Source organism: Cryptomeria japonica, chromosome 7 (assembly GCF_030272615.1).
Source record: "Cryptomeria japonica chromosome 7, Sugi_1.0, whole genome shotgun sequence".
Lineage (NCBI taxonomy): Eukaryota > Viridiplantae > Streptophyta > Pinopsida > Cupressales > Cupressaceae > Cryptomeria > Cryptomeria japonica.
In genome coordinates this window covers 744,009,495-744,036,774 of record NC_081411.1, presented here as the reverse complement: position 1 = coordinate 744,036,774, position 27,280 = coordinate 744,009,495, and the positions used below count along the sequence as shown (strand labels likewise).

Here is a 27,280-nt window from a genome sequence, read left to right as displayed (position 1 = left end):
ATATTATTATTGAATTATAAATTTCTTTAATAATAAATAATATAAAATTAGAATTAAAATGAAACAATATAAAGTTTATGTTAAAAATAAATTAAAAAATTTATCGGTAATTTTGTAGTATATTAATTCAGAAATAAAAGTGTACAGCCAAAATCATCCAAAGGCCAAGTTAAAAGATGTAAACATCGGCCCAAAATATCCACAATCATAACCTACTCTAAAACCATTCGAAAACAAAACAAAGAAGGAACCAGTCTTGTGCATCTATGCACCAAATATTACAGACATGACTAAAAACATCTATTAAAAACAGTATATTGGGAGAGCATGGAAAAACAATGGCCCCATGGCCACTCACTCGCTCTTGCTCTAGTTCACCTTCTCCCCGTCCACCATGTCAGCCATAGCTTTGCCCTTTGCAGCTTCACTTTTCATCTTCGGAATGCATTCCAAGCATCCAAAATCGGGGTCTCCTTCCAAACTTGCTAGCAATTGAATCGCTCGCCCTACCTCGAACCTATCTCGCAGATCTCTCCCAACCTCCATCCACGCCACCACCTTTAGAGCCTTCGGGACTTCATCTGTCCTAATGAGTTTTACATAGAGCTTCATAGTTTCCCAACCAATGCAAGCACGTTCACGGCATTGTTCCTTTATGTCATTTTTCAGTCCTCGAACAAACGGCAACAGCTCCTCCTTATCATCTCCTTCCCTAATGCGAATGCCTGTCTGAGGCACTACCCACTCTAGAATTGAGTCGAGGTTGATTAGGTACTCCCCATCAATCAATTTTGTCAGAGTGAGTCTGATTTTCTCCACCTCGGGCTCAAACTCGCATGCCCATGCCAAAATCAAGGAATACACCTCCATGTTTGTCCGATAGCAGAAATGGATGTGCGACACCTCCTCTCCTAGCATAAGGTGCGCCGCACTCCACAATTTCTCCTCTTTGTACCTGAAAAGCCCTTGCATCCTCTTCTCCGATACTATCCCCAGGAATGGCACCAACTTCTTCTCGATTCACAGAGTGAAGTTTGCTTCAATTAGACTTGCACAAATTATTTACTCCAGCCTCTACAATACAAATCACATAAAACCATTTAGCAATCACACTAAATACAAACTTAGCCACCAACTCACAAACCAAAGGAATTAAATTCCTCTGTCGTCGTTTGAGATAGGTAATAAATGCAGGCGTGATGGCATAAAGGCAATAAAATTTCACAACAGATTTGTTGCACTCCGCCATCATCTCTAAAACATACTATCTGCAATAAGCAACTGCCACTTTTATTGCAAACGTCGGCAAACAGATGTGCTTGTCATTGCGGGCATCCTTGCGTGCATGTTGTAGGCTTCATGTTTCTAGGACTACATTTAAGACCACTTCCACAATCTGCCATCTCCCTTCCACCACTTAGTCATTTGACTATTCATGTTGCAACCAATGTTGGAGAGTAGATCTGCCATTGCATTTGCACCTCGCCTAACGTGGGAGACCCAAAATTCCTCAAAAGATTTGAGTTTCTCTGGAATGATCGCCACCCAACAAGATAATTTCCAGGATGGAGTGTTGCCTTTAGTAATTGCATTGATGACCACGTGAGAGTCTCCTTCCAGATGCAATTGATTGACTTTCATGTTTAAGGCCAACTCAATTGCCAGAAGTGCTGCCTAGGCCTCTACTTCGTTATTCGTACCATCCTGCAGACGACATGCTCCTTTGAAAAGGATAGACCCTTTGTCATTCCTCGCCACTACCCCCACACTTGAGATTCTCAAGTTTCCTTTAGATGCCCCATCAAAATTTATTTGTATTCATTCCTTGCTAGGTGGCTCCCATATGACCTCCCCTTTATCTGATGTTGGATTAGGCCCCAAGGACCCATTAACGAGTCTCTCTATGTTAAAATTTTAATATTAGATCATAAGCCTTTTTTTTTAATAGTTCACAATCAATAATAAATATTAAAATCAAAAGTTAATTAAAAATATAAGTAATATTTCAAATATTTGCATTACAATATTATAAATTAAGCATTATATCATGTTCATAAGAAATTAAAAATTATTATTATTATATTAAAAAAATTAAAATGGTCATACCATAAAATATAATATAAATATTAAGTATACAAACAAAATATTGACTACTTTTTCTCCTTAATGTTCTAAGTTTGCAAATATCAAATTCAAATTTTAATATTATGCTAATTTTTAAGGTAAAGTTAATATTAACTGTTATTAATTAGTTTTGTATGTTTAAAAAATAATAATTTATATATCATAGTAATTCATTAAATTTGTATAGTAATTACAATAATTGTTATTAAAAATTATATTTGAAAACATTTTATCTAACTAAATAATATATTAATAATTTTCTAAGATAGATATTTTAAAATTAAAAAATGAAATATTAAATATTCAATTAATATTTATCAAGTAAAATTAAATCATATAAAAAATTAAAAATACATATTTTAAAAAATCATGTTAATATATAAATATATGAATGCCACTATATATTAATCTACTATCCATACAATAAACATTATGTTATAAAATGCCTTAAAAGATAGTTCACCTTTAGGAGTACTAAAATTCCACCCATATAACATTCAAATGAATTTAATCAATCACATTAAATATCTTTTTAATAATTTATAAAATTAAAAATTTGCATTTTAATTTATAAAATGTTATTTTAAAAAATAAATAAAACTTTATAATTGATAAAAAAATAATTTATTAGTTATTTAAATATTTAATTCTCATAATTTAGTGAATAAAATTTAATTTTTCAATCTCGCTTAAATTTACATTACAAAAAGAAAGAAAGAATATAGATTAAGTAGAAAATTATGATAAAGTAGCGTATTTATATTTTAAAAAATAATTGTAACAATATACTTAGAAACAAGTGACAATGATTCTACTTTATTCTATTTTATTCAGAGTAATAAAATAAAACTTGCAGAAACCTGTATTTGTATGTCATTATAAATGACATAATTAAAAAATCAATCAAAACATTAAAAATAAAACAAAATTATGTAAGATCTGATCTTTAATCTCGACCTCCTTTCAAGGATACGATGCCCTTGGAAATCAGCCACCCTTTACAATTCATATGTATGTTAAGGTGGCCGTAGGCTCAGTAAGCCCCCAAAAACATCTCTCAAGTAAAGTGGAAAAAATAATTCCAGTCATTTTACTCAGAACTGCCGTATTTAGGCATTCCATTAAGATAAAAAATCATAATGAATGACCCAACTGGATCTGTAAAAACTAAATTTATGAACACTCTTGGGGATTAGTCAATGCATATCCCCTTGATTTACAAAGAAACGGAGAAATTTTAGCTGAATTTTTGCTGCACCAAGAAATCCCGGGTAGATGGACTCATCTTGCATGTCTCTGAAAACTTCAAGTTTAGCACCATTATTTCTTGGAATCTATTAATTCTTTTAGTTTTTTGCCGAGAGCCATCGCCAATGGCGGTGGAACTGCATTTCCAATCTGACGATGCTTGCTATGTATACTGCCACAAAACTTATAGCTGTCCGGAAAACCCTGCAAACAGCAACTATAATGATAAGCCACAAGAATGACATTTAAAAAGCAAGAATACAGTTCAGATGAGGAAGTCAACTGTGTCTACAAAGCCTGTCACTCACTTGTGAACGAGCACATTCCCTAACGGTGACAATACGGTCCTGATCAGGATGAAAGCACATGCCTACTTTGCCCATCGGCTGTGGATCTGTAATAGATGTGGGAAAGTTTCCTTCCCAATCCAATCTTCCAAATAGACCTTTCCATTGATTGTGCCGTTTAGCAGTATTTGGGAGGCACCAAGGAATGAGATCAACCATTTGCCCTGTAGACAACTTAACCTGACAAACAACCCATAACAATATGTTACTAGTGTCTTGCACTTTCAAACCAGAAAGATACAAGTATCATCCGATATTAATTTTCAAACAGAGAATGGAACGGCCAAATACCTTTTCTTCTGGAAGATTCCGCCAATCAGCACCTGGACAGCACTTCGGAATTCTTTGGCAACGAATTAGATTCAACTCATTCATTTCTTTAGAAATATGGTCGTAGAGAACAACTTCCACACTACGAATCTGCTTTTGAAACCAAGAGACTGGAGCATTCCCATACTGCCACATACATGAGGGACGAAGTCAAGGTGCAAATTTTAATCAGAAATAGGTAAAATATGTAGAAGCTTAGTAATGCAAATAGCTCCAAGACAAACTCAAGGCCACCATCCAAAGGTGAACCTCTTTCAACTTTTATATTCTTGTGTGCCCATTTACAGAAACTAAGGCAATGATTGGTGAAGAATATAAGGCTTCCGAATTCCAAATTGGCTTAAAGCCTAGATAGCCAAACTTCAGTTCCCAACCGATCACAATTTTAGCAATTTGTGAAAAAAATTCCTCTTCTGCTTTCAGATTTTTCTATCTTTCCAACTTTTGTGGTACCACTTCTCCCCATCAGCCTTTTTGTGACCATTTCTGATAAGTGACATTTTCAATTTCTAAACACTAATAAAACATATATACCAAAAAAAACTTATGAAATTCCTTTCAGAATAATATTCTGTATGATCAATTGATAGAAAATGCGTTGAAGCCAAAGCATTGCACTTCAATTTTTGGAAGGAACAAACATTGAACATAATAAAGAGAACCCTAGGTAACAATAGTGAAGCTCAACAAGCAGAATCGGCAGAAAGTATACAGTTGAAGCAGCTAAAGGGTAAGCCCCGTGGCAGATTCTTACCAGGCCTAAGATCACAAAAAGCATAATTGGCAATCCTTAATAGAATATGTTGGCCTATAATGCTTAATTTCTGAATTATATTGATATCCAGGACCTTGGCTGCAAGACCTATCTAAATTTTTCCCTTACAACAAAGGGTGAAATGTTGTGAAAGGCCTTTTTGGAAAGCCTATGGGATAAACAGCAAAATGCTCAAAAAGACCAGAAAGGAGCTTTAAAAGAAAGCTGAAGTTAGTTCCCATCTCATCAAGACAGAAAGAAGGTTACTTCCACGCAAGAGTACATTGAAAAACATGCTATTTTCAAATAGTAAGTTGTAACACGGCTATTCCAACATCACATGCGGTCAACGCATTATAGACGAAGTTAAATTTAGCTCATTCAATAGGTTCGGTGACCCTTACTATCCATGGGGTGGTAGTGCTGATTCAACTGCTTCTAACTACACTTGGTCAATAAATAGAATAAAGCACTGTTCAGTTGTAAGAAGGTAGAAACAGTAGTAAACTGTTCCTGCCAAAGCAAATCAGGTAAAACCATGAAGGTCCAGATGATTTAAATGCCTTTTTTCTTGGTCATGTCAAAAAAGGACTGCATTAAGGATACTTGGATGAATACTCAGTAGTCAAGACCAAGGAAGAAAGGGTTTGTTGTTACCTACATTATTCCAAATGGCAGATGCAAGGTCTCATGGAATCAAATAGAATAATTTCACGACTAAGATTATTTTCATAGCTCTACTATTTAGGAAGCAAAATAAGTTTTGTCACTTCAGAAAAATAATGCTTTCCATACTTTTGTATTTTATAATCGCATGCATCAATGTAAAAATAGATTCCAAGCACATAAAATAACTCTTATGAATCTAAGATTCAAGAGAAACTTACTGTTATTTCCAATTTGTCTGCACCATTGCCAACAGGTGGCAAGTCACCAATTGTATCTCTCACTGTTATAGAGCGGAAAGGAGCACCTACTGCTACATCTTTGACAGCAGCATATTGCAAACCTCCAGGCAATGATATCTTAATCTGTGAGCAACCAAAAACATGCATTGGCTCTGGCCATTCTGGAAGAGATTCATCAGGTGAAGCTGCCCAAATAAAAGCCCTTTTGCGGGATTGAGAAACCCCATAATTTCCTGCTTGAAGAACCCCAAATCGCACCTGATAAATGAACATTCAGAGGGTAACTAAATAAAATAATGCCGATAGTTCTCTCATTTTTATTTATTCTCATTTAAATAAAATAAGCATCTTAGATTATGATAATAGAATTGAACATAACACGTCAATGATGAAACAGACTAATACCTGGTACCCCATCTCCAATAGAGATGCCAGAGTGAGCCGAAATGTCTGCCCTTTATTGAAGGATACAAAATTCCTGACATTTTCCAATAAAAAGAATTTTGGCCGAAAATAGTCGGCATATGAGAGGAAAGCTAAAATCATCTCACATTGCACTTTGCTCCACGTCCTCTGGTTGAATCTATTCATACCGGAGAAGCCCTAGTACAAAAAAGAATTCCAAAAAAAAAAAAAGCAGGGTTACGTGGCAAACATATAAACTTATAAAGCTCCAAAGCATTGAATTATTCAGAACAATATTGCAAATGCTTTATGTACGCAGTATACAAAACACAATATACAAACTGCAAGACCTAATAAAGACATTGCAAGTTATTTTTACTAAGGAATGCATGGCAGGAGATGTGTTCATTAATAGATCTCCTATACAATTCCAGAAGATACTCATTCTAATAAATTAGAACAGTTCGATTGTTTTGACATTAATATATGATTATTAGGGGATATTTCTGAATCCTTATAGTTTATAGAAACTTCATGAGATTGGTGTAAAACAATGCAATTAAGAAATATGACACCCAGAATGAAAGCATAATGCCAAGAACAAAAAAGATTAATTCTACTGATTAATCTGTATGTTAAAATCCCAGCATCTACATAACTACAATTTGACTTTAACATTATTATACCTGGCAAGGTGGTCCGCCATTAATAAAATCCACTTGCCCTGGCAAAGGCAATTTATCTCTTTGCTCATCAGTTAGCTTTGAAGATTGCTCAATAGCCTCTGATGTTGAAATGCAATCATCAATATCTCCTCCCTTTTCCATGATTGACCTACAAAAATAAAGAATTTTTTTAGCAAACAAAACTTCAAGGAGTCTATATACATATCTTGTTCGTGTACATGATCATCAAACTAAAATAATGCATGATACTAAAAGATGGCAAGAGCAACACCTGGAACTAAACTATTAGCAATAGAATGTGCTTAGGACCCCTAAGGCTAAATTATATAAACAAAATCAAATTCAAGAAATATATTGATTAATGACACATTGCTAACATAACAAGGCAACCAAAGAATACATTCATACTTGGAGACAACTAAAACGAATATAATTAACGAGATTCTGCAGTTACAGGATTTTCTTACTAAACTCCATGCAGCATCCTGTCAGACTTTCTCACGGAAACTAAGGAAATAAAATTTGCTTCTACTTTTTCTATAAGCATGATGATTTGGAGCAAAGCAATGTATGTCATACAAATGCTCAGACTGACCTTAATACAACATTGCAATTCTGGCAGAAAACCTCAGCTTCTGGATGATTAAGCTTGAAAGCCTCTGCAGCAGGCTCTTCATATTCGATGGCCCATTTGGTAAAGCTAGCTCCTGTAAAGCCATCAAATCATATGTCTTGGTTAATTAGCTTGTATCTATATAAGATTAACTGCCAAAACAAAAGTGCATGTCACCAATTCTCTAGAATCCTCAATCAGATAAAACATGTCCTAATCAAGGACTGAGACACTACAAGTAGCATAACTGTAGGAATCAGTCAATAAGTCATCTGACCCATCATAGTATATTCAGCTCCACAAAATCTGAAAAATTAAAAAAAAGGTTCAGATTGAATATTGAACTGTTTAAGTTAATGCATTCCATCAAGGCCAATTTAGGTTTGTGCAATCCCCCAGGAAGCTTTAACTCACATGATTCATTTTAGGCTATCCTTGGGTATAATATCCTGTTGAGACATTAATGACGCTAAGATAAGGAAATTCTAATTTTAATGACATGCTTAGCAATAAGTAGCTACTAAATTTTGTCATTGCTGAATGGCACTAGTTAAGCTCTGTTGCATCCTGATGATGGATCACAGAGTGTGATCCAAGACATTGATGCAAAAAAACAACACACAATCAAATCCAGAAACAAAAGCAAGAAACAGTATGAATTGTCAAGAGTTGATATCCTTAATTGCTGAAGCATACAATATCTAAGTTACCGGTTCTTGTGGTTTTGGCTTGGGTCCGGGTCCTGGTTCGTGCCCGGTCCTGGTCCGGCCCGGGTTTGACCTGGGTCCTTCCCAGGTGGCCGGGAATCCAGGAGGACCCGGGTGAACGCAGGCCCATGGGTTCCCAAAAATGGGGTCCACGGGTCAAAAAACAATAAAAAATTATTTTTGTATGGATTGTATATATTGAAAATATATATAATATGTGTATATATAAAAATTTATAATTAATATATGTATATATGTAGACACGAACCCATACCCGTACCCAAGAAAAAAAAAAATTGCCAAACCCGCGAATCCGTACCCGAATCTGAACCCGAACCGGTAACTTAGTACAATATAGAATAAAAATTGATAAAGAAAATCTTGTTTTTATTGAGATGTGCATGAATCTGTGGTACTTGATTTCTTTGATTTTGCAAGCACTAAAAATATATGGAAGAAAATGGTTAAGAACTATCGAGGATGGCAAAAGCAAGGCAATAAAGAACACATTAATACTCAATAGAAACAAAAGCTACCTGATTTCTCCAATCCTTCTGACAAACCACCACAGCCAGCAAATATGTCCAGTGTTGACAAGCGACAATCATTAGATGTCTCTGATGTCTTCTCTGCTGGCTGATCTCCTGAAACTGCTTTTCCTTTCCTCTTGGCATTTTCAGCTTCATCAACAAGAAACTTGCCTTTTTGGTTTCCTGTGCTTTTTGAAGGGCTTAACTTGATACTTGCAGGTAGCTATTCACAGCAGATTATTGAAAAGAATTACCTCTCCCACTCAAATAAACTCAATAGAAACCACACATCGCTTGCAATTTTGCAGATTTGTTAGAACATTGAAAAAATTACCTGCTTCAGGGCACCCTTAATTGGATCATAGATGCAACTACAGAAAAATATATGTTCAACGATAACATTGCCAGGCATAGGAGAGAAATATTGTTGTCTCATGACAACACATTTTCCTCTTATCGCATCTACTTCTACAATTACAGATTCATCACTATAATAAACCTGCAAAGATGAGGATAAAAATACTGTCAACAATGATTGATTTTTTCCCTCAACTTAAAAGATACAAATCTTATACATGCTGTAGCCATCCCCACAGCAATATATACCAGAGATAATAATTTCAGGACATCAAAATAGCATGAATTGATGTGTCGATTGAAATACACTTCAAGAGGGACATGCAAAATGTTTGTACAAATTGTTACAAGTAAGCCAATAGATTTTAACAGAAAGCTGCCAGGAAGATGCAACTGTGAAGTAAAGATATACAAGATTGACAACAAAACACTACAACACTATAACATTTAGAGATGGCTAACTGAAACAGAAAAGGGTCGCTAGAAAAAGAAATCTAGTGTTTACCTCCCTTATGTCAGCAGTGTAGGCCTTTTCAAGCCCAACATCGTCTGGGCGAAAAAATCTTCGAGCTTTTATCTTTGTGGGCTTGGAATCAGACTTCCTTAAGCCACATGAACTTTTGATCTCCAAAATCTGGCAAACAGCATAGGGTCTAAGACCCCTATTCCCACTTGCTTTGAACTTTTCTAGAGGTTCCTTTTCATCTCCAACAGCAGCAAACTGTTCTGGATCAACATAAATAAAATCATGCAGGTAGTACTCCATACCTTCATATTTAAATCCATCATTATTTTGAAGCATGTAGAGTTCTGAATTCTGCTTCTCATCTTCTCTTATTTTACAAGACTGACACTGGCCATTTCCCAAACCTAAGGTATCATAAGGAAGAGAAAGGAAGGCACCACAGTTAGGTGCATATAGAGACTTGCAGAAGTATTCAACAGGCAGTTTCTTCCTTTCCATCTCTATTGCTCGTGCTCTGTCAGCTTCATCTGCAATCAAATTTTCCTTCCTATATTGATAGCCCCAAGATCGCAATCTGATCTCTACTACTATTGTCTCTTTAACATCCTTCACATCAACTTGAAGGCATTGGTGAGTCAAAAAGACTTCTCGTGGATTAGCTGCATTTCCTAACAGAGTTTCACTGCCTCTCTGAAGAACTCTTCCATGAATCATTTTTGTGCCATTAGATTTCTCGTACATATATTCAACAAAAAGAATAGTGGGAAGGGCCTCAGAGTTCTGGTTCTGACCTTTTGCATACACCAGAACTGCACTTCCCACAGCGATATCTCCATCAGCAGAAACCATTTTATACAGGGGTTCCCCAGATGAAGTTTTACCAACAGATTGGCCCACCCATTTTATATCTTTGCTACTTGATCTGCCTCTCCCTGTTCTAATAACAGGGGAGAGTTCAGTTTTATCCACCACAATCAAATCAGTCTCTTCCTCATCCTCACTGTCTTCCTGATCCTGGTCTTCCTCATCTTTCTCACCATTCTCACCATTTACCTCCTTTATTTCATCAGACGCAGAACTTGAATAGTACTCACTCCAGATGCGATTTATTAGCTTTGTGGTGGTTGCACGCATTGCTTGCTTGCTGATAATTTCAAGCCGTGCACTAGCCCTAGGATTCAAATTCTTTTCTTTGACTATGACTCCCTTCTTTGTCAGAAACAGTTTTGTATGATGTCTTTGTTCCATCTTTGTTGAAAGGCCTGTCACAAAGGCACTCCTTTGTATGCGTTCATCTGGATACTCTGCAAATTGCTGCAAAATAATTTGACCGTGAACAACAACATACCTTTCTACAGCATCCAGATTGGGTGAGATAAAAGATAGCTCAGTCGTATCTTGGCTCGCCAGCTTCCTAATCACGTCTGAGAAAGACAGCTTTGAAACACGACTCTGCTCCTTCAGCATTACTATTATTTTGATTGCAAGCCTGGCAGTTTTTAGCACAGGTTTATACCACGGTGAATACTGCTTAGAAGGCTTCCCAAGCCTATACCAAGCACCATCGGTGCGAATTGATATGAAGAGCATATTTGCTCCAAATTCTATCATCCATTCCTTGATAGCACTTAAATATATGCGAATTCCATGTGGCTCGTTGTCGTTAGAATTCTTACCCCCTCCAGAGTCAGCATCCAAACAATAGCCACTACCATCATCTTCTGTCATGATACCTGAGCCAAATACTGCAGTATCTGTCTCAGTACCACCAAGCATTGGAAGAAGTTCGAGCGGAACAAGCCTGGAATCGGAATTATATAAAGACCAATCATGCAACATTCTGCGAGGTAGATCTTCCGGATCTAATATACATGAATCATCATAAAAAAGATACTCATCCATTTCATCTTCAGTGGCCTTATAAAATGCAGGTAACGGATAATCATTTGCAATTTCATCCTCATTAATTTTCACGTAGAACTTCTTCTTGCCTTGGGGTTTTCGACTTGGTCTTGCAGCCTCCCAATCATTCTCCTCTTGTATCAATCTTGCAAGCTTCTCATCCTCATCATAGACAGACGAAGCACCAACACCAGCAGTATTACTAGCGGAGCTCTCGTTAATTTTTATACCCACAGACCCCATACGTTTTGATTCAAGACATTCCTGCTCCAGAGCTACAAGAGCAGGCAAACCAGTAAAAATCTGATCACCGTCTTCAGAACTGCTGTCCAAACCAGTTAACTGTTTTACAATTAAATCCCCCTGAGAAACAATGAAATCTCTCCCCCAAAACCTTCCCTGATAGCTCTTATTAGAAGACATGGATCGTGTGACACGTGCCACCAATTCATCCAATCCTAATTCAGGATTACCTCCGTCGGGCTTGGACAGAGCCTTGTAGACCTCAACGCAAAGCATTGCCTTTTCATTTAGAATACCGAAGAACTTCTTATATGAGCCAGCAGGCTTTACACACACATATTCTGCTACCTCTGTTTGAAGCCATATAACAGGAGACCCATTTTCATACCCTGTTATGGACCATGTTTCCACAACCCCAAACCCCTCACATCGAACCCCTTTTGATTTATCCAATAAACCTTCCTTTGGCAAAATTGATCCAGAAATATAAAGATCCATAGCATACACCATTTCTATTGGCTGAGAGGCACCTTGAGAATCATGGATTATAAAATCTACCAAGCGCCGTTGTGGAGGCATTTCTTCCTGGTGTTGTTCATTCACTGTTAAGCTAATGGCAAGCTCCTCCTCCTCTACAGTTACTTCTTCCTTGGCTTCAATCATGGACTCTTTCCCGTCCAGACAAAGCCTTTTTTCCTTGTAATTCATTACTGTGGCTGCCCGTTTGGGCCGTTTTCTAGCTCGGTTAGGTTCACCCTCATCTTGAACCTCAACCACATCGGCTTGCTTTTGACCTTCTTCCTTTCTGGGTCTCTTTCGGCCCATCTCCTCGGAACTATCAGAATCCCTGCCCGATGCCAAGTATTTCACGCAGTCCTTCCAGCTGTAAAATTTCTCCCCTGTACTCACATGAAGGGCTTAGTATTAATGTCAAAACGTATGAAACCATCACTTGGTCAAAATTCAAGTACTCGAATTAAATAATGAAGCGCGTGTTATATTATTCAAAGCTTGCTTTCGAAGAATGTATTGTCTGATAACAGCAGACATAAGACTAACAGATGTGAATACCTGTGGGAGCAATATATGTTCGCCTTATTCGACCGTTCGTTGCTGTTTTCTGCATAACAGTTCCTCCTTGTTTTTCCCACTTTATCAAGTCAGCTCCACCTCCACCCACGGCCGCCATTGATTAAATGTGTGGTAGTGTGCCTAAAAATACTGCCAGTGAGCCTTCAAGCTTAGCTTCTGAGCAAAATAAAACCTGTACAAAATAGTCGGAAGTGATTTGAGTTCGACATTTCTCCATCCAAGAAGCACGAAATGGTCTTTAAGCTTAGTTTAAATTACAAACTCTCAAACCAGATCTATCAAATTTTGCAGGAAGCTAGGCTTGCCTACGTTCTGAAACAACATTTCTATTATCAGGTAGGTTAGTCCAACTAGTGAAATGGTCTTTAGACTTAGTTGGAATGGCCGTCAATTTCTAGAAGACAGAAGCGTGCAAGTCAAAGCGTCAGATATCCAACATTTTCATCAAATATGCTTTTTAAATATCAAGAGCAGTTTAGTATTTCATATATTTACTTGATATCTTTAAAATATTTGAACCTTTTAACTCTCATGTGCAACGATTAAAAATGCCTAAAATGCAGGAACGCTCTTTAGAAAGTTCAATGCAAGTCAACAGAAATTCTGCAGTTTCACCACAATAATATTACAGATGCAAAATAAATAAATAATAATTCATACACAATCTTATGCGGAAACATTCTAGATCAATTACTCATGGATTGTGTTAAATAATAATTTTCACCAAAAATAAATAATAATTAGAAATTCATATTAATTTATTATACTTTGCAACTTTGGGGAAAGTATATGACAAATTGCTAAAATTCACTGCAAGTCAGCAGCATGATCTCAAATACAGAAGGAAAAAAATGGAATCAATAACATCAAACTTCATATGCAAAACCCATTTAACATCAACAGGAATTTTCACTACAAAAACCTGAAAAAGAGTAAGAGTGGCCGTCAGATCTCACTACTAAAGATTTTGCAAGCTGTGAATTACTACAATAATAATCTGAATAAGCCAAGACATCATACAAATCTCATTCAATCTAAATAAAGGTTTTGCTTATTTTTCATTTAGGAAGCAGGGTCTCAAATGGTTAAATAATTTAGGGGTTCACTTTCCTTATTCCCGCTCTATAATTTGTTTTGTTTTAAAACTTCACTTATTTGTTTGCCGGAACTAATATCCTTGAACGGAGCTTTGAAAAAATAATGTTTTAATATCCCTGCTTTCTACCCTACACATAAGGCTCAAGCAAAGAAAGTTTCTGGGAATGCAAGCAGAGAGCTGACACACCGGCAGTGAAGGCAATTGAAAGATGAAAACTTGCTTAACTTTATGGCAGAAATTGAAGACTGAAGACCTCGGTGTTAGAGATGAAAGCCTTGAGAACTCACAGGATTTCACCAACTGTCCCTCCTGAAAAGAAAAGTGCGATGTTTTGCAGGAGGTGCTTGATTCCCTCAACCGGGCCATGAACAAAATTGTTACGGTTGCTATAGGTCTCATAAGGAAGACTATTGTGACTGTCGGCACTAAGTTGAAAAAGAAGGAAAAGAAAAGAGAAAGTGGAATCTATTGAGGCTCAAAAAGAAGAATAAGAAAGACTGAGCCTGCTGACAGGATTAGGGATTGGGAGGAGACGCTGGATCTCATGGTGGCAGACTGGAAGACTCTTTAATAGTCTTCCTGCTGTGTTGTGTTGTTGCTGCTTTCGTATATATTGTTGTCTTGGTCCTTTCTGCTGTTCTGGTGGTTCTTTGGTGTTTGTTCCCTTTTAGTTTATGTTAGCTCTTTCTATTTTGTTTCCTAGCTGCTTTAGTTTCTATTAGTCTTTTTTGGTGACTAGCTGCTGCTAGTCAGGTGGTACTTTTTGTAGCCACTCTAATCTGCTTTGCTATGTAATGGGTTGGAGGCCCTTCCTCCTCTTTTGTTAGTCAAAAACAAATGAGCACAAGAGTCTGATTAATAAATTAAAAAAAAACAAGACTTCAAATCATAAGAGAATAAAAGCAATTACAGTTCACGTAGCTGTTAAAAGTTTGTTGTAGGTTCAATGTGCTTCAGCAATTATCATTTCAAGTGAGCATGAGTGAAATGTATGCATAGAGAGGTTGAATACAAAGGGTCTAGAACAAATCTCAAACAAAATGTATTGATTGATGCTGAGTCCAAATGGCTGCAATCAAAATCATAGTTGAAATACTCGCCAACCTATCTCTCTAACTCTCTCTCTCTCACCCTTAGACCCCCCACAAGGGGTGCTACCCTCAACCTAGTTTAGGTGAGGTGGAGGAGTCACATCGGGCTCCTAGGACTAGACCCTCTAGTTCTACTTTTCCCCTAGTTTTCACTAGAGCTGGGAAGAGGAAGATGTAAAATGTCTTGATGTAGTATTTACTTTTAGTTTTACAAAAACAATTTGCTATTTTCATTTTGTTTCAGACTATCAGCCATCAGCATTCTACATGAGAATGCCATTTTCTTTCCAATTTGCATTTAAATCAATCAAATATAACTAGACTCATCTTGTTCCTTTTATGTATTCATTTATTGACTCATTGGATTCATCTCCTCATTGAATTTTGCACAAAACATGCATTTCTAATGAAATCTAAGCAATTTTTTAAGTTGTCAAGTTTTTGCCAATTTTTTGCCAAGACACATTTGCAGGCCTTGCCAAGATTTTGTCAAGTGAGTTTTTCAACTACCATCAAAATAATGGCAAGACTGCCAATAAATAAAGATAAGGAGCCACTCCCAATAAAGATCAATCCAATAAATAAGCTGCACCAGTTTGAAGAACTCCAAAAGGATCAATTATCTCCTTAATTGATCAAGATTTCACCCAAGCTTCATTACAAAGAAGAAAGAAGTTTCCCAAGTTAAACCCAAACCTTTTTGATATATGCATTCTAGTCAAAAGATGCCAAAAGCCAATCCCATAACACAACTCAAATTTGATCTCCGCATGCATCAAATGGTGATTTACAAAAAGTGCCAAGTAAGATAAACTTGGATAGTTCAAAGGCATGCTTTCTCACAAATTGATCAGCATCTCACTCAAAACAGGGTGGAACAGATTGTAGAGTGTGGCAACATGCACTTTAAAAAGCTGTTTGAAAACACAACTGCCCTTAAACATAAAAAAAGGAGCCTTGGTCAAGTACATCAACAAAGCCTATGCTTTAAGAGCAAGCATCCAGACTCCTATTCCTATGAAATTGCCTCCCACAAAGAATGAGCAGCATGGCAAACTTACCCTTGCAAGTGAATTGATAGCCTACAAAGGAACCCTAAAAATATATATATTCTTGATAATCTTCAGTTTGCTCAGAAGTTGCTCCCATCTCTATGGGATTCAGCTCAAACATTGCAGGAGGATGCACAGAAGATGATCTTCAAACTCTGGGACATTTCCCAAACCTTGAATTCTTGGACTGAACCATGAAATTCATTGAGGAAGAAACTGGATTCCACCAATTGTATCTTCAATGAGGTCGACATAGAAATTAGCTTTCTAAAGAGCATTAAAATAGTTTTTCACCCTTCAGCATCGTTAAATATTCTTGAGATCTCATCAATCTTTCAACTCTATGGTACCCCTGTTCCGAAAGGCTAATTCAGAGAGACTTTTTCCATCAAAAAGCAATTAAGTCGATCTTTTTCTAATCAATGAAAGCATGTAGAAACTCACTGTTACCAATTTTCTCCCTTTCAGGTCAAAAACAGCTCACACAGGGCTTTAGGTCTGGTTTAGAGTACTTAAGAGAGTTTTCAAAATGGAAAAATCCCCTCCAAGGCCTTCCATTGGTTGTCAAAATTAATAAGAGAGGAGTTGATGTCTTTTTTTTAAAAGTTAAAAAGGCTCTTAAAAATCTCCCATTGAGGTCTACCACATCCAACAAGACAAGTATATTCATGCGTGGTATTAGAGGGAATACAGTTTTTGAAAGAAATAAGATCCTTTTATATTGCATAGATAGCCAAAGGTAAAAGTTGCCCTATCCACAAATCAATGCCATGTCATTGAGTCATTCTTCACGTAGCATGAGTTCACTTAGGGTTTCTCAACAAAAGAGCTTGAGTTGTTTTATGGAGAGGCCCTTGTTTCTGCAAGTTCTCTTGCTATAACAAACCTACCATGACATCCAGTTTCTTCAACAAAGGCTTCAAGATCTGTTGCATGTTGCTCACGTGTTTACATTTTCAGTTTATCAACCAAAGGAGCCCAATCTTCAAAAAGTTTCTCAGTTTTCAGCGAGTTGAAGAACCAGTTCAAATGGTATGGACGTGAAATTTTGCTTCTACTTTAAGGTGGAAGGTGTGAAAAGGGTTGGTCAAGCCATAAAGATGATTGCAGATACCCCATGCAAAGGCCATGCATGCATTTGACAAGTTTACTGTATTGGTTTCTTTGTTTTCCATAAGAAGCAGGACCTTTTTACACTTCACGTAGGGTTTGAAGTCCTTGTATCTCTATAACAAGATAATTGTCATGAGGAATTGGTGTGATATGACTAGATGGTGATTTACTCGGAACTTCTTTCAGTAAAGATTCCTAATAGCAAAGTTTTCTTATTAATATGCATTGGTTAGATTGTCTCTTGAGATCCTTTAGGGTTTAGTTCTTTGAAAGATATTACAGTGGACAAAGGCAAAAAATCATTAATGAGCTTCATAAATAAATTCAAGAGTAAACCCTGATCTGAAACACAATGTCTATTGCAATGAACATCTTCTTTGAATTTAAAACATGATTGATAAGGGAAAAAGAAAAACGTCCCAGGTCTGATTATAAGCTAGGGTTTTTTGAGGAGATAGCAGATGTATTGTGACAGAGAAAAAGTGCAAAGTTCAATGCATTGAAGCCATGGTGACAGCTAAGAATAGAGGTGTAAGGATTCCATATGGTGACATTAACAGCTAGGAGCTTGCAAACAATTTCAAAATCCTTATAAGAACTCCTCAATGAAGCAGAGCATCAAGGTCAAATACCCATCGAAGGCAGAGATTGCAGTGATAAGCTCACTGTCAAAAGACAAAGTCATGGAATTCTTTGGAAGTTGGTAGTTATAGAAAAATATTCAAGAAGGGCAGACCAAACAAATCAAGGATCAACAAAACATGGCTAGTGCAGCACAAGAACAGCTATGACAGTCCCAAGATTCTCAAAGATGAGATCTCATTGTTGAAGACCTTGAGAACAGTCATGACAAGCAAGAAGGTTCAAGCAAAAGGGAGCATAAGCAGTCACAAAAAGGCAGAAAGAGCTATCATAGGACAGAGCTACCAAGAGGTAGTGACAATGTAATATCACAAGCCAATGTAAGATGACGCAATCCAATGGCATTATGCGAACCTCTGAGGCAGCATCATATCACAAGCATGGAAGAAGAAGAGTAAGAAGGCTTGAAACACAGCCTACAGATTGCTGTTAAAAGATATAAGAGCATATTTCAGTGACAAGGTTGTGAGGAGGTCTCACAGAAAAGAAAAATGTCTTCATAGTGGCTAAGAAAAGTAGGTTTATGACAGTGATATATGATGAGCTTTGCCACAAGTCAAAGACAACAGGAATACCATATGATAGCCTTAATCATTGTAACAGTCAAGGGCAGGTTTTCATCATTATGAATGACATAAGTAGTCCTTGAGTTTGGGGCAATTAGTATCACAGAACAAATGACAACCCTTTGCAACAAAAAATAGTCCAAGGCACAAAGAGATTATCTTCTAACAGAGGTTCAAAGGCAATGGAAAGAGACAACCCATGTTATGTACTTAAAGGCCAAAGTACATATTGCTCAAGCAAAAGATAATCTATGCTGCAAACAAGGACAATAAGCACCATGAATGAAGAAGTATGGTGCAGGAAAGAACAATAATGCAATGCCATTAAAGTTTGCAAGGAGGATATCACGAGGAACATGAGAGTGACCACATACTATGAGGACAATTCTTTTGAAAGGAGGTTCATTTGTTTAGCAGTCACAAATAACAGTGCATGAGCCGTAAGAAAAATGTATCACAAGTATTTCTTTTGAAAGTAGCAAGGATGGACACTGACTACAGTTTGAAGAAGAGGAATGTAACAGTTCAAGGAGCAGAGAAGCTTGACCAACAGAGAGCAGTCCTCAAGGTGTCACAATTAAGGGATTGACAGTTTAAAAGAAAAGATCAGTGCCAAAAGATCATTTGTATTCCTAAAGGGATTAATGTGCAGCTAGCTTTTTTGTGAGAAATATGAACATTTATGGAGTAGATGCTATTCAAAGAGAACGCTCCATAAAGAAATGTCATAAAGAAAAGAAAAGCAATTCATGTCAAAGAACTTGAAGACATTATAGCAGCAAAGACGGTGCCTTGACAGTCAAGGGATGAAAATGCAAATCCTATGGTAAGGAAGAAGCAAGTCAATGAGCATGCAATCAAGCAGTCCCCAAGGTGTCATAGTCAAGGTAGACAGTGGAAAGGAAAAGCAGTTCAAAAAGTGGTGAGAAGATCATGAGCAACATAGGGACAGTGAACTAAGGCAACCATATGTGGAAAGATCTGGATCTCATTATCCTATTAAATCCACCACAAGACTTTCATGGATAGCTAGAACTGTGGTGACGGTAGTAGTAAAGCAAAATGTAAATCATGACCAAGATGTCTTCACCAATGATACGTGATGCCTAACAAAGCTTAAATGGAGAGATAAATAAATTGCAGATCATCATGGCAGTCAAGGAATAGGTCAAGAAAGCAGAAAGAGGTTGAGGGCAGCCATTTTTTGAACTTCAGTATGGGAAAGTGAGCAACAAGTTTGAATTGTCATTTGGTCTATTATCAGTCATAGAAATAAAAGCTAAACGTGGACTAAATCAATCACCCTGAGTTTCTCTTATGCCTAGCAAAGCTAACTTGAGCTTCAAGTTTAAATGAAACTCTTAATCTCCAATCACTTGAAATTAAACCACCGATTGAGGGTCATGCAAGCAGTGTATAATCAATTCAGGGGGAAGTTAAAGAGGCAAGAGGTGAACTTTTATCCATATAGTAGTTGATGGCCCTAAAAAGAGGGAGCTTGAAGCAAATGAAGCAGTTCTACGTCAGTTTTAAGTCCCCACATGAATGGTGCATGGGTTAGGAGAAGTCTTAAGCCTGAAAACAGCCAATTCAGAGCAGTTTAAGGCATCCTTTTGCATGATTTTTTATCTCATTCGACCCAAAGAGCTAAAGTCAAGCAAGTTGAGACCAAACCAAAGTCAGAGACCACCAATTGGAGCTGAGTTCAAGGATCAAAGAAGCAGTTCAAGCTCAGTCACATCTTTCAGTTGGGGAGAGCTTCTTTCCAATAAAACTTCTTCTATTCTTCTTTTCTTCAAAGTTCTTTCTTTTGGCTTGCATACACAGCAAGACTTGAAGCATCCTAAGTCAGATTTTCTCAAGTAATTTCAGTTTTGTAAGTACTTTCAAATTGTAATAGCAAATCCTTTCAAATTCAATAAAGAAGTAGCATTTTTTCTCAAATATTTCTGGTTTTCAATATTGTGGATGAATGATTTGATATGTTCACTATGTTTTCTTTTCAAAAACCTCTGAATGTGTCTCATTTATGCAAATGTCAAAGCAAGGGATTTCATGTTAATCCAAGTTATAAGCTGTGTTAGGCTGGTTAAGGTAGTTTGAAATTGTGATAACTCAATTTTCCTTCATGCAAACACAAGCAATACCTTCTTATAAAACATTTTTGCATTTCATGAGTTAATTTGAGTTGTGAACAAGAAAACTTCTTCCACAGAGTCTGATTGTGAGTTAGGACAACGAATAGAATCATGTTCTTGGTACATACCTTTAGCTAAATTATCGAGTTCGGGCCCTACAGTCCAAATGCGGGTCAATTCCACTCTGACTCGAAGTCCAATTCTTATTTTTTAATTTATAAATTCAATTAAAGTTTTTTAATAAATTCATTGATTATTATATAATATAATATAATAGACATTATGTTATATTATACTATACTATAGATGTTATATTATTATATAATATACACATACATACATACATATATATATACATTGCTTTTGTACTAATGAATGCAAAATGAACTCAAACCCCTTTTCAAAATTTTGCCCAACTAAAAACCAACAACTTAGTTTTTTTATAAAAAACGTCAAGAATTTTAAGAACTATATTTTATAAAGACATAATTATTTTGCAATCATAGAGAAGACATCTAGCAATGCTTCAATGATGCCTATAGTTTGTAAGAAGATATAATCTTGTGGATATTCTGTTTTATTTTTGTAAGATTTTATTATATGTTAGTTACTAAAGTCAATCATCACCATTCAATTATCTGCTTTATTCTGAGAAAACATTTGATATTCTACAATATAACATTAGACAAAATTTGCCTTGATTTTTCTAAATAATCTAAATTTTAAGATCAATTTTAATAACTTGTTACAACCTGTGAGGTAGGAAAATGAGCATAAGATTCAAAGCACAAACAATTAGCCAACCACGAAACTAAATGCTATGAAAGTAACTCCTATGACAATCAATAGAAGAATTGAAAACAAGACATTCAAAAGACATGAAAACCATCACCAATGTCTCCTTCAATTGACCTCCATTGTCCTTCTTTCTCCTCCAAATAGCTTGTTTTGTGGATCTCACCTATGAGTGCAATAAGCAAGAAAGCAAGATTGCAAGGTGATTTTGACAACATGAGGATACTAGAAACATGGTTGATTCCAAAGATTGAAGAAATGCATCCAATTTATAGGCAAATTGGAAAGATGAGCAAATTAGCAAGAAAAGAGTTAAAGGGGCAATTTGATTCAAAAATTGGGAAAAAGGATTGAAAGAAGAAGGTTATGACACGTTTCCAATGCAAAGTGCAAGGACTAAATGCCAAGTTAAGTGCTATGACATGCTACTATGTCAAGCACTATGACACATGAAAAATTCATGCCTCCACTCTATGACAAGCGAAGCACGAAAATGGGACAACTAAAGAGGGACAAATTATTGGAAATTAGAATTGGAAATTTAGGAAAATAAGTGGAAAAAAAGGGAATTAGAAATTAGGAAATTATTAAATGAGGGAAATTAAGAAATTAGGAAAAAAGGTGAAATTAATTAATAAGTTGTCGTTCACTAATTAATTCACAAAGGGGGGAATAATTAGCCAATTAAATGAATATTTAATTGTGACAAGAGGAGACTTAGAATTAAATAAATAAATTTATCTAACCTAAAAGGGAAATGATGAATAGGATTAGATGAATAAATCATAAAACCCTAGGAGAAAATTAGAGATGAAAGGATATTGATTAGGTCATGACAAGATTGGAATGATTGATGCAATTGATATAAGGTCAATTTGATCATGGTTAAATGATGAGAACTGATAATTGATAAAGTGTCGACATTGGTTGACAAGGATCAATGACAAATTGATCAATAATTGACCAAGGATAAAATTGATAGGCTCCAATTAACGAGGACCAATGACTGATCGGTCCAAATTGATGAGAAATGATGATTGATTGAGATCGATGACAAATCGCTCAAAGATTGATAAAAGGTCAACTTAATGAAGGTTGAATAACAAAAGACCAATGACGAATCAGTCGCAAATTGATAAGGAATTGACAAATTGATGATTGACAAGGATGCAAAATTATCCAAAATGTCTGATAATAGATTGAAGATTGGTTGAAGACAACAAAGATCAAGGACAAAACCTCAATTCAACATCAAGAAGAGTTGACGATGTCCAATCGACATAATAAAATGATTGACAATGATAAAGATTGAGAACAAAAACCCTAATTCGACATGGCAAAGGGTTGACAATGTTCAATTGATACGATAAAGATTGATAACGACCAAAGATTGAAAGTCATGATGATGTCGACAAGACCTAATTGAAAATGTGAAATATGCAATCAAAAGAGGAAAAGGAAAGATGTCAACAAATGATGAAGATCAAGTGTGCAACATAGAAGAAATGTCAATAAGATGCGAAAACCCTAAAATAAGGTCACACGAACATGTTAGAGTATGGCACCGCAAGCATTGACCATTTTTAAATGCCTACACAACCATCTTTATGCATACATACATACATATGTTTATGTACATATACATATATGTGTATGTACATATACATATATGTGTATGTACATGTACATGTACATATACACATATATGTATATATACATGTATTGATGTACATATACATATACATATATGTTGCAAGTTGCATATACATATATGTGTATGTGCATATACATATATATGTACATGTACATATATGTGTATGTGTATGTGTATGTACATGTACATATATACATCCATTGTATATATATTCATAAAAGGGAACCTCCCCTTGATAACAAGAAAAGACTGCCCCCACAAACAGTCCTTAGTCAATTTGTGTTAAGGAATTCTAACGAAACCACGAACTTGCTGTTAAATTTTTTTTAAAAACTAACAAAATGTTCTCAAAACCATTTGCTAATCTCATTTGCAACGCTATATAAAAACTAATACTAGTCTTTACACTGCGAAGTGAAAAGTTTCCATTTCAATCTTCCTTCACCCTCTATACATTCTTTGAAGAACTACTTGTACATTGTAAATTGCATAAGTTTGAAAGCTAACAGGAGCATTTAATCTTTTTATTTTTCCATTGTTTCTCATTAAATCTCTAAGGAAAAATAGATATTCTGGTGTTCCTTCTTCACTCTCTAAAAGAAAAGTGTAAGAAAATTTTTAAAAGGCAAGGGAAAAAAAGGCAGTGCACAAAATTCTTCATCTTTCTTCATAGCTATTCCATTACAGCTCGCAGAGGCACAGTAAATTTATAAAACTACCTCCCCATACAAAACTCAAATAGGTATTAACATATGCATCGTAGTAAATTGGACAACGCATTTCTTTGTGTAAGGTTAGCGTACCTGGAAGCACACTTCCACTCTACAAATCCACACGGAAGGCTTTTTCCTACACAGTTACAGTGTGACTTCAAAAGTTGACATTTTTACAAACCTGGTAAACCTTGCCACTGCATAACCAAAAACGAGGGTTTTCTTTTCTATCCACCTGATTGGTGTTTGTAAAGCTAACTTGTAGTGAGCTTTCCCTGTCCAATTAGCCTCACCTCTACACTCCTAACAAAATGTTTTCTTCCGACCCAAATTGATGCTTGGCATGTTATTTTATAATGTAGTTTTACTACCCGATTGAATGTTGCCATATCATCTCTTACTCAAAATATTTTGTTTTAAATTTACATGCAACTGAGATTAGAATATTAGAAAAGCACCGATCAATGTACAAAAGCAAACTACCGGTTACAATTTCAAGGCGAGTATTGAGTAATATTTGATGGAACATTTAGTGAAACAAATCCAGTTACATGAAATTCAGATTCTATACCCATGCGTAAGAAAGATAATAACTGGGCACCAATTTCAAGGGACTTAAGGAGCTATATTGGATGGAATCTATAGATAAAAGAAACCAATTATAGGTAACTTATACTAGCAAAATGATTTTAGATTTGGTGCGTAAAAGAAAACAGCACTTGGGTTAGAGTTAGAAGAGGCTTCTGGAGTTGTCTCTGATCGAATATATAAAACCAATTAGCCAATTGCAAGTAACATGCACCAAACAATGAATGGCATATATAAAGCTTATAAGAAAAACTCAATAAATCTTATCAAGATAATCAATTTAGATTTGAATAAAAACCACAGATCAAGGGACTTCTTATAACTTCGAATAACAAATCATATGCAATTTGTAAGGAGGAGTATACGCAATTTGGAATGAAGATCATAATTGTAAGGGCAGTTCATATGGGAATTGGGTTAAAAATTCATATAGCAAATTGAAACCATGATTCATACACAAGGGCAAAAGACCAAAGGCTAACTTACAGAGTAGCATTGTAGGTCTAATTCCTCAAAATGTCTTATATGAAAGGCCGCATGCAACATGTTCTCAAAACTGTAACCATGCATTTTAGCATTGTAGGTCGAATTTCTCAACATGTCCTATATAAGAAAAAAACTACATGCAACATATTCTCAAAACCGTAACTCATGCACCGTAGCATTGTAGGTCAAATTTCTCAACATATCTTAAATAAAAAGCTGCATGCAAAATGTTCTCGAAGCTGCAATCCATACACCCTAGCACTTACAACTATCCTGCAGTTGTAATTCAAAGTTAAATGGAAACAAGATAACTTTCAAAATCCTCGGATACGAATAGAAACATATAACCTATGGACCCTAACAATTGCAACTGTGCAATTTTGAACTCAAAGTTGCATTGGAATAGACGGTGAAAAAAATATAAGAACCAGTAATACGATGAGTATACATATCTTGAGCTTTTTCCTTTTTTGGTTTTAACAAGTCCTGAATGTTTTTGATATATCCCAAATGTTTTGATTGCTGTTTAAAAAAAAACATATTTCGAATGCTTTTTTTCAGAAAGTGGGATACAACACCATACAATGCAGCGGCCTATCAAAACATGTCGGCTAATACTCAAATACAACCTTGAAAGATAAGAAAACCTTTCATGTCCCATTTCATTTAGAAAGAAATTCCAAACCCATTCATTTATATAGCTCCTACAATTTCTTGAATAAATTTTTTCGCTCACACTTAACTCTCCTTCACAGAAAAGTACAAATATTCCAGGATTTCGTTGATAAAATGAGATACCAGAATTTCAAAAAAAAATAAAAGCAATTTATAGTATTGCCATTGTATTTCAAAATGGCTTACAAGTATGTCTCTGATGCACCGGTTTGAAAACCACCTGCATTGCAAAGCTGACCCGGCAGAGACTCGCAATCTCTGCAAATTCTCCGCAGATTCGAAGTTACAAGGGAAAATCTTCACTCCATTTTCCCCAAATACGTAGAGACGGATTTTTGAAAATTTGTAATCTTCCCTCCTGCTTCCCCTGCCTTTTCACAGACCATAACATTGGGATGAAATTTCAACTTACGCGCCAAAAATATTTCGCTTAAATAGTTTCATCTCAGTCCCGCCAACGAAATGAAATTTATTCTTCCCGCCTTCCCCGTCGAAGTTTGAGAATTGCCCGCTTCAGTTGACGAAATGTATTTTACTTTCAAGTAGATTATTCTAATAATTAGATTAGTTTAAATAGTTATTATCAATCATATTTCTAAATTAATTATATTTTAATTTTTTTAATAAATGTTATTTTTTATAGAGTTTATATGTTTTTTTAATAAATAATATTAAGAATTAATTATTAATAGTCTGATTGGTTAATATCTCTTAAACTTTTATTTTGATTGATTATGTTTGTAATATTTTAAGTGTTATATGAGACTTCACATAAATTTTGGAGAAAATATAGTTATTGTAGTACCGTTGATAATATATATATTGGCTAGTATTTTTTAAAGATGGTTTTTTAACTTCTTTTTTTTTCTTTTTCTTTTTAAGAATGTAGAAGTTCAGTAGCCTCCCTATAAACTTGTTTGCACATATTTTTGCATTGATTTACAAGTTAATGGGATTAGATGTTTGTCTTCAATTTGATTAGATCCATTGATTTAGGAAGACTCTGGAGACTTTCATTATTTCTTTCTAAATATACATATCCATCTCCAACATGCATGGAAGTGAATATATATTTTTGCATTATGGGTTAATGGGATTGCATGTTTGCCTTCAATTTGGTTAGATCCGCTAGTTTAGGAAGACTCTACGGACTTTCAGTTATTTCTTTCTGAAAGTACATGCATGGAAATGGATATTTGAAAGGCTTGGTTGCTTTAAAGAAAAAGAGCATGCACATATTTTGTATTAATTTATAGGCTAATGGGATTAGATGTTTGTCTTCAATTTGGTTAAGATCTGCTAATGTAGGAAGACTCTACTTTCTATAATTTATTTCTGGAAGTACGTGTACATCTCCAACATGCATGGAACAAAAACTCTTATTTCTTACATTAAATTTGACAACCATTTACATGTCAAAATGTTAATTTTAATTATAAACATGATATTTTCAAAATAAACACCAAATAAAATAATCTACCATTTCATAATTACAATATATATGTATGTATGTATGTATGTATGTATATGTACATACATACATACATGTATGTATGTATGTACATATACATACATACATACATACATATACATATACATATACATACATACATATATACATATACATATGTATGTACATATACATATACATATGTATATGTATGTATGTATGTATGTATGTATGTATATGTACATACATACATACATACATATATGTATGTATGTATATATACATATGTATATGTATATGTACATATATGTATGTATGTATGTATACATATACATATGTATATGTATATGTATATGTATACATACATACATACATATGCATATACATATATGTATGTATATATATGTATGTATGTATGTATGTATGTACATATACATATACATACATATATATATGTGTGTGTGTGTGTGTGTGTGTGGGATTAGATGTTTGTCTTCAATTTGGTT

At 35.3% G+C, this 27,280-nt stretch overlaps 1 protein-coding gene across 3 annotated transcripts; it reads right to left on the bottom strand.

Moving 5' to 3' along the window:
* Positions 1-3,042: 3,042 nt before the first annotated feature.
* LOC131071921 (DNA (cytosine-5)-methyltransferase 1B) lies at positions 3,043-25,728 on the bottom strand. Of its 3 annotated transcripts, none has more exons than XM_058007892.2 (12): positions 25,511-25,728; positions 12,692-12,884; positions 9,515-12,519; positions 8,987-9,151; positions 8,659-8,875; positions 7,398-7,509; positions 6,803-6,950; positions 6,117-6,314; positions 5,691-5,969; positions 4,011-4,175; positions 3,681-3,899; positions 3,043-3,576 (listed from the first exon to the last, which is right to left on the bottom strand). In XM_058007892.2, the coding sequence occupies exons 2-12, from the start codon at positions 12,807-12,809 to the stop codon at positions 3,445-3,447; spliced, it is 4,758 nt and encodes a 1,585-aa protein (XP_057863875.2). In that variant the 5' UTR covers positions 12,810-12,884; positions 25,511-25,728; the 3' UTR covers positions 3,043-3,444. The 3 variants fall into 3 exon arrangements, with proteins under 3 accessions (XP_057863875.2, XP_057863877.2, XP_057863876.2); XM_058007894.2 differs by having other exon boundaries at positions 25,545-25,728; XM_058007893.2 differs by lacking the exon at positions 25,511-25,728 and having other exon boundaries at positions 12,692-13,122.
* Between the last annotated feature and the right edge of the window lie 1,552 nt (positions 25,729-27,280).

Bases quoted from the DNA above. Each gene is read 5' to 3' on its own strand.
- LOC131071921 (XM_058007892.2), bottom strand. From the start codon at position 12,809: ATGGCGGCCGTGGGTGGAGGTGGAGCTGACTTGATAAAGTGGGAAAAA. The intron at 8,876-8,986 runs GTAATTTTTTCA...TGCTGTGAATAG, and splicing joins TTAAGGGTGCCCTGAAGCAG to CTACCTGCAAGTATCAAGTT. The intron at 4,176-5,690 runs GTAAGTTTCTCT...TGTATGTGGCAG, and splicing joins CAGACAAATTGGAAATAACA to TATGGGAATGCTCCAGTCTC.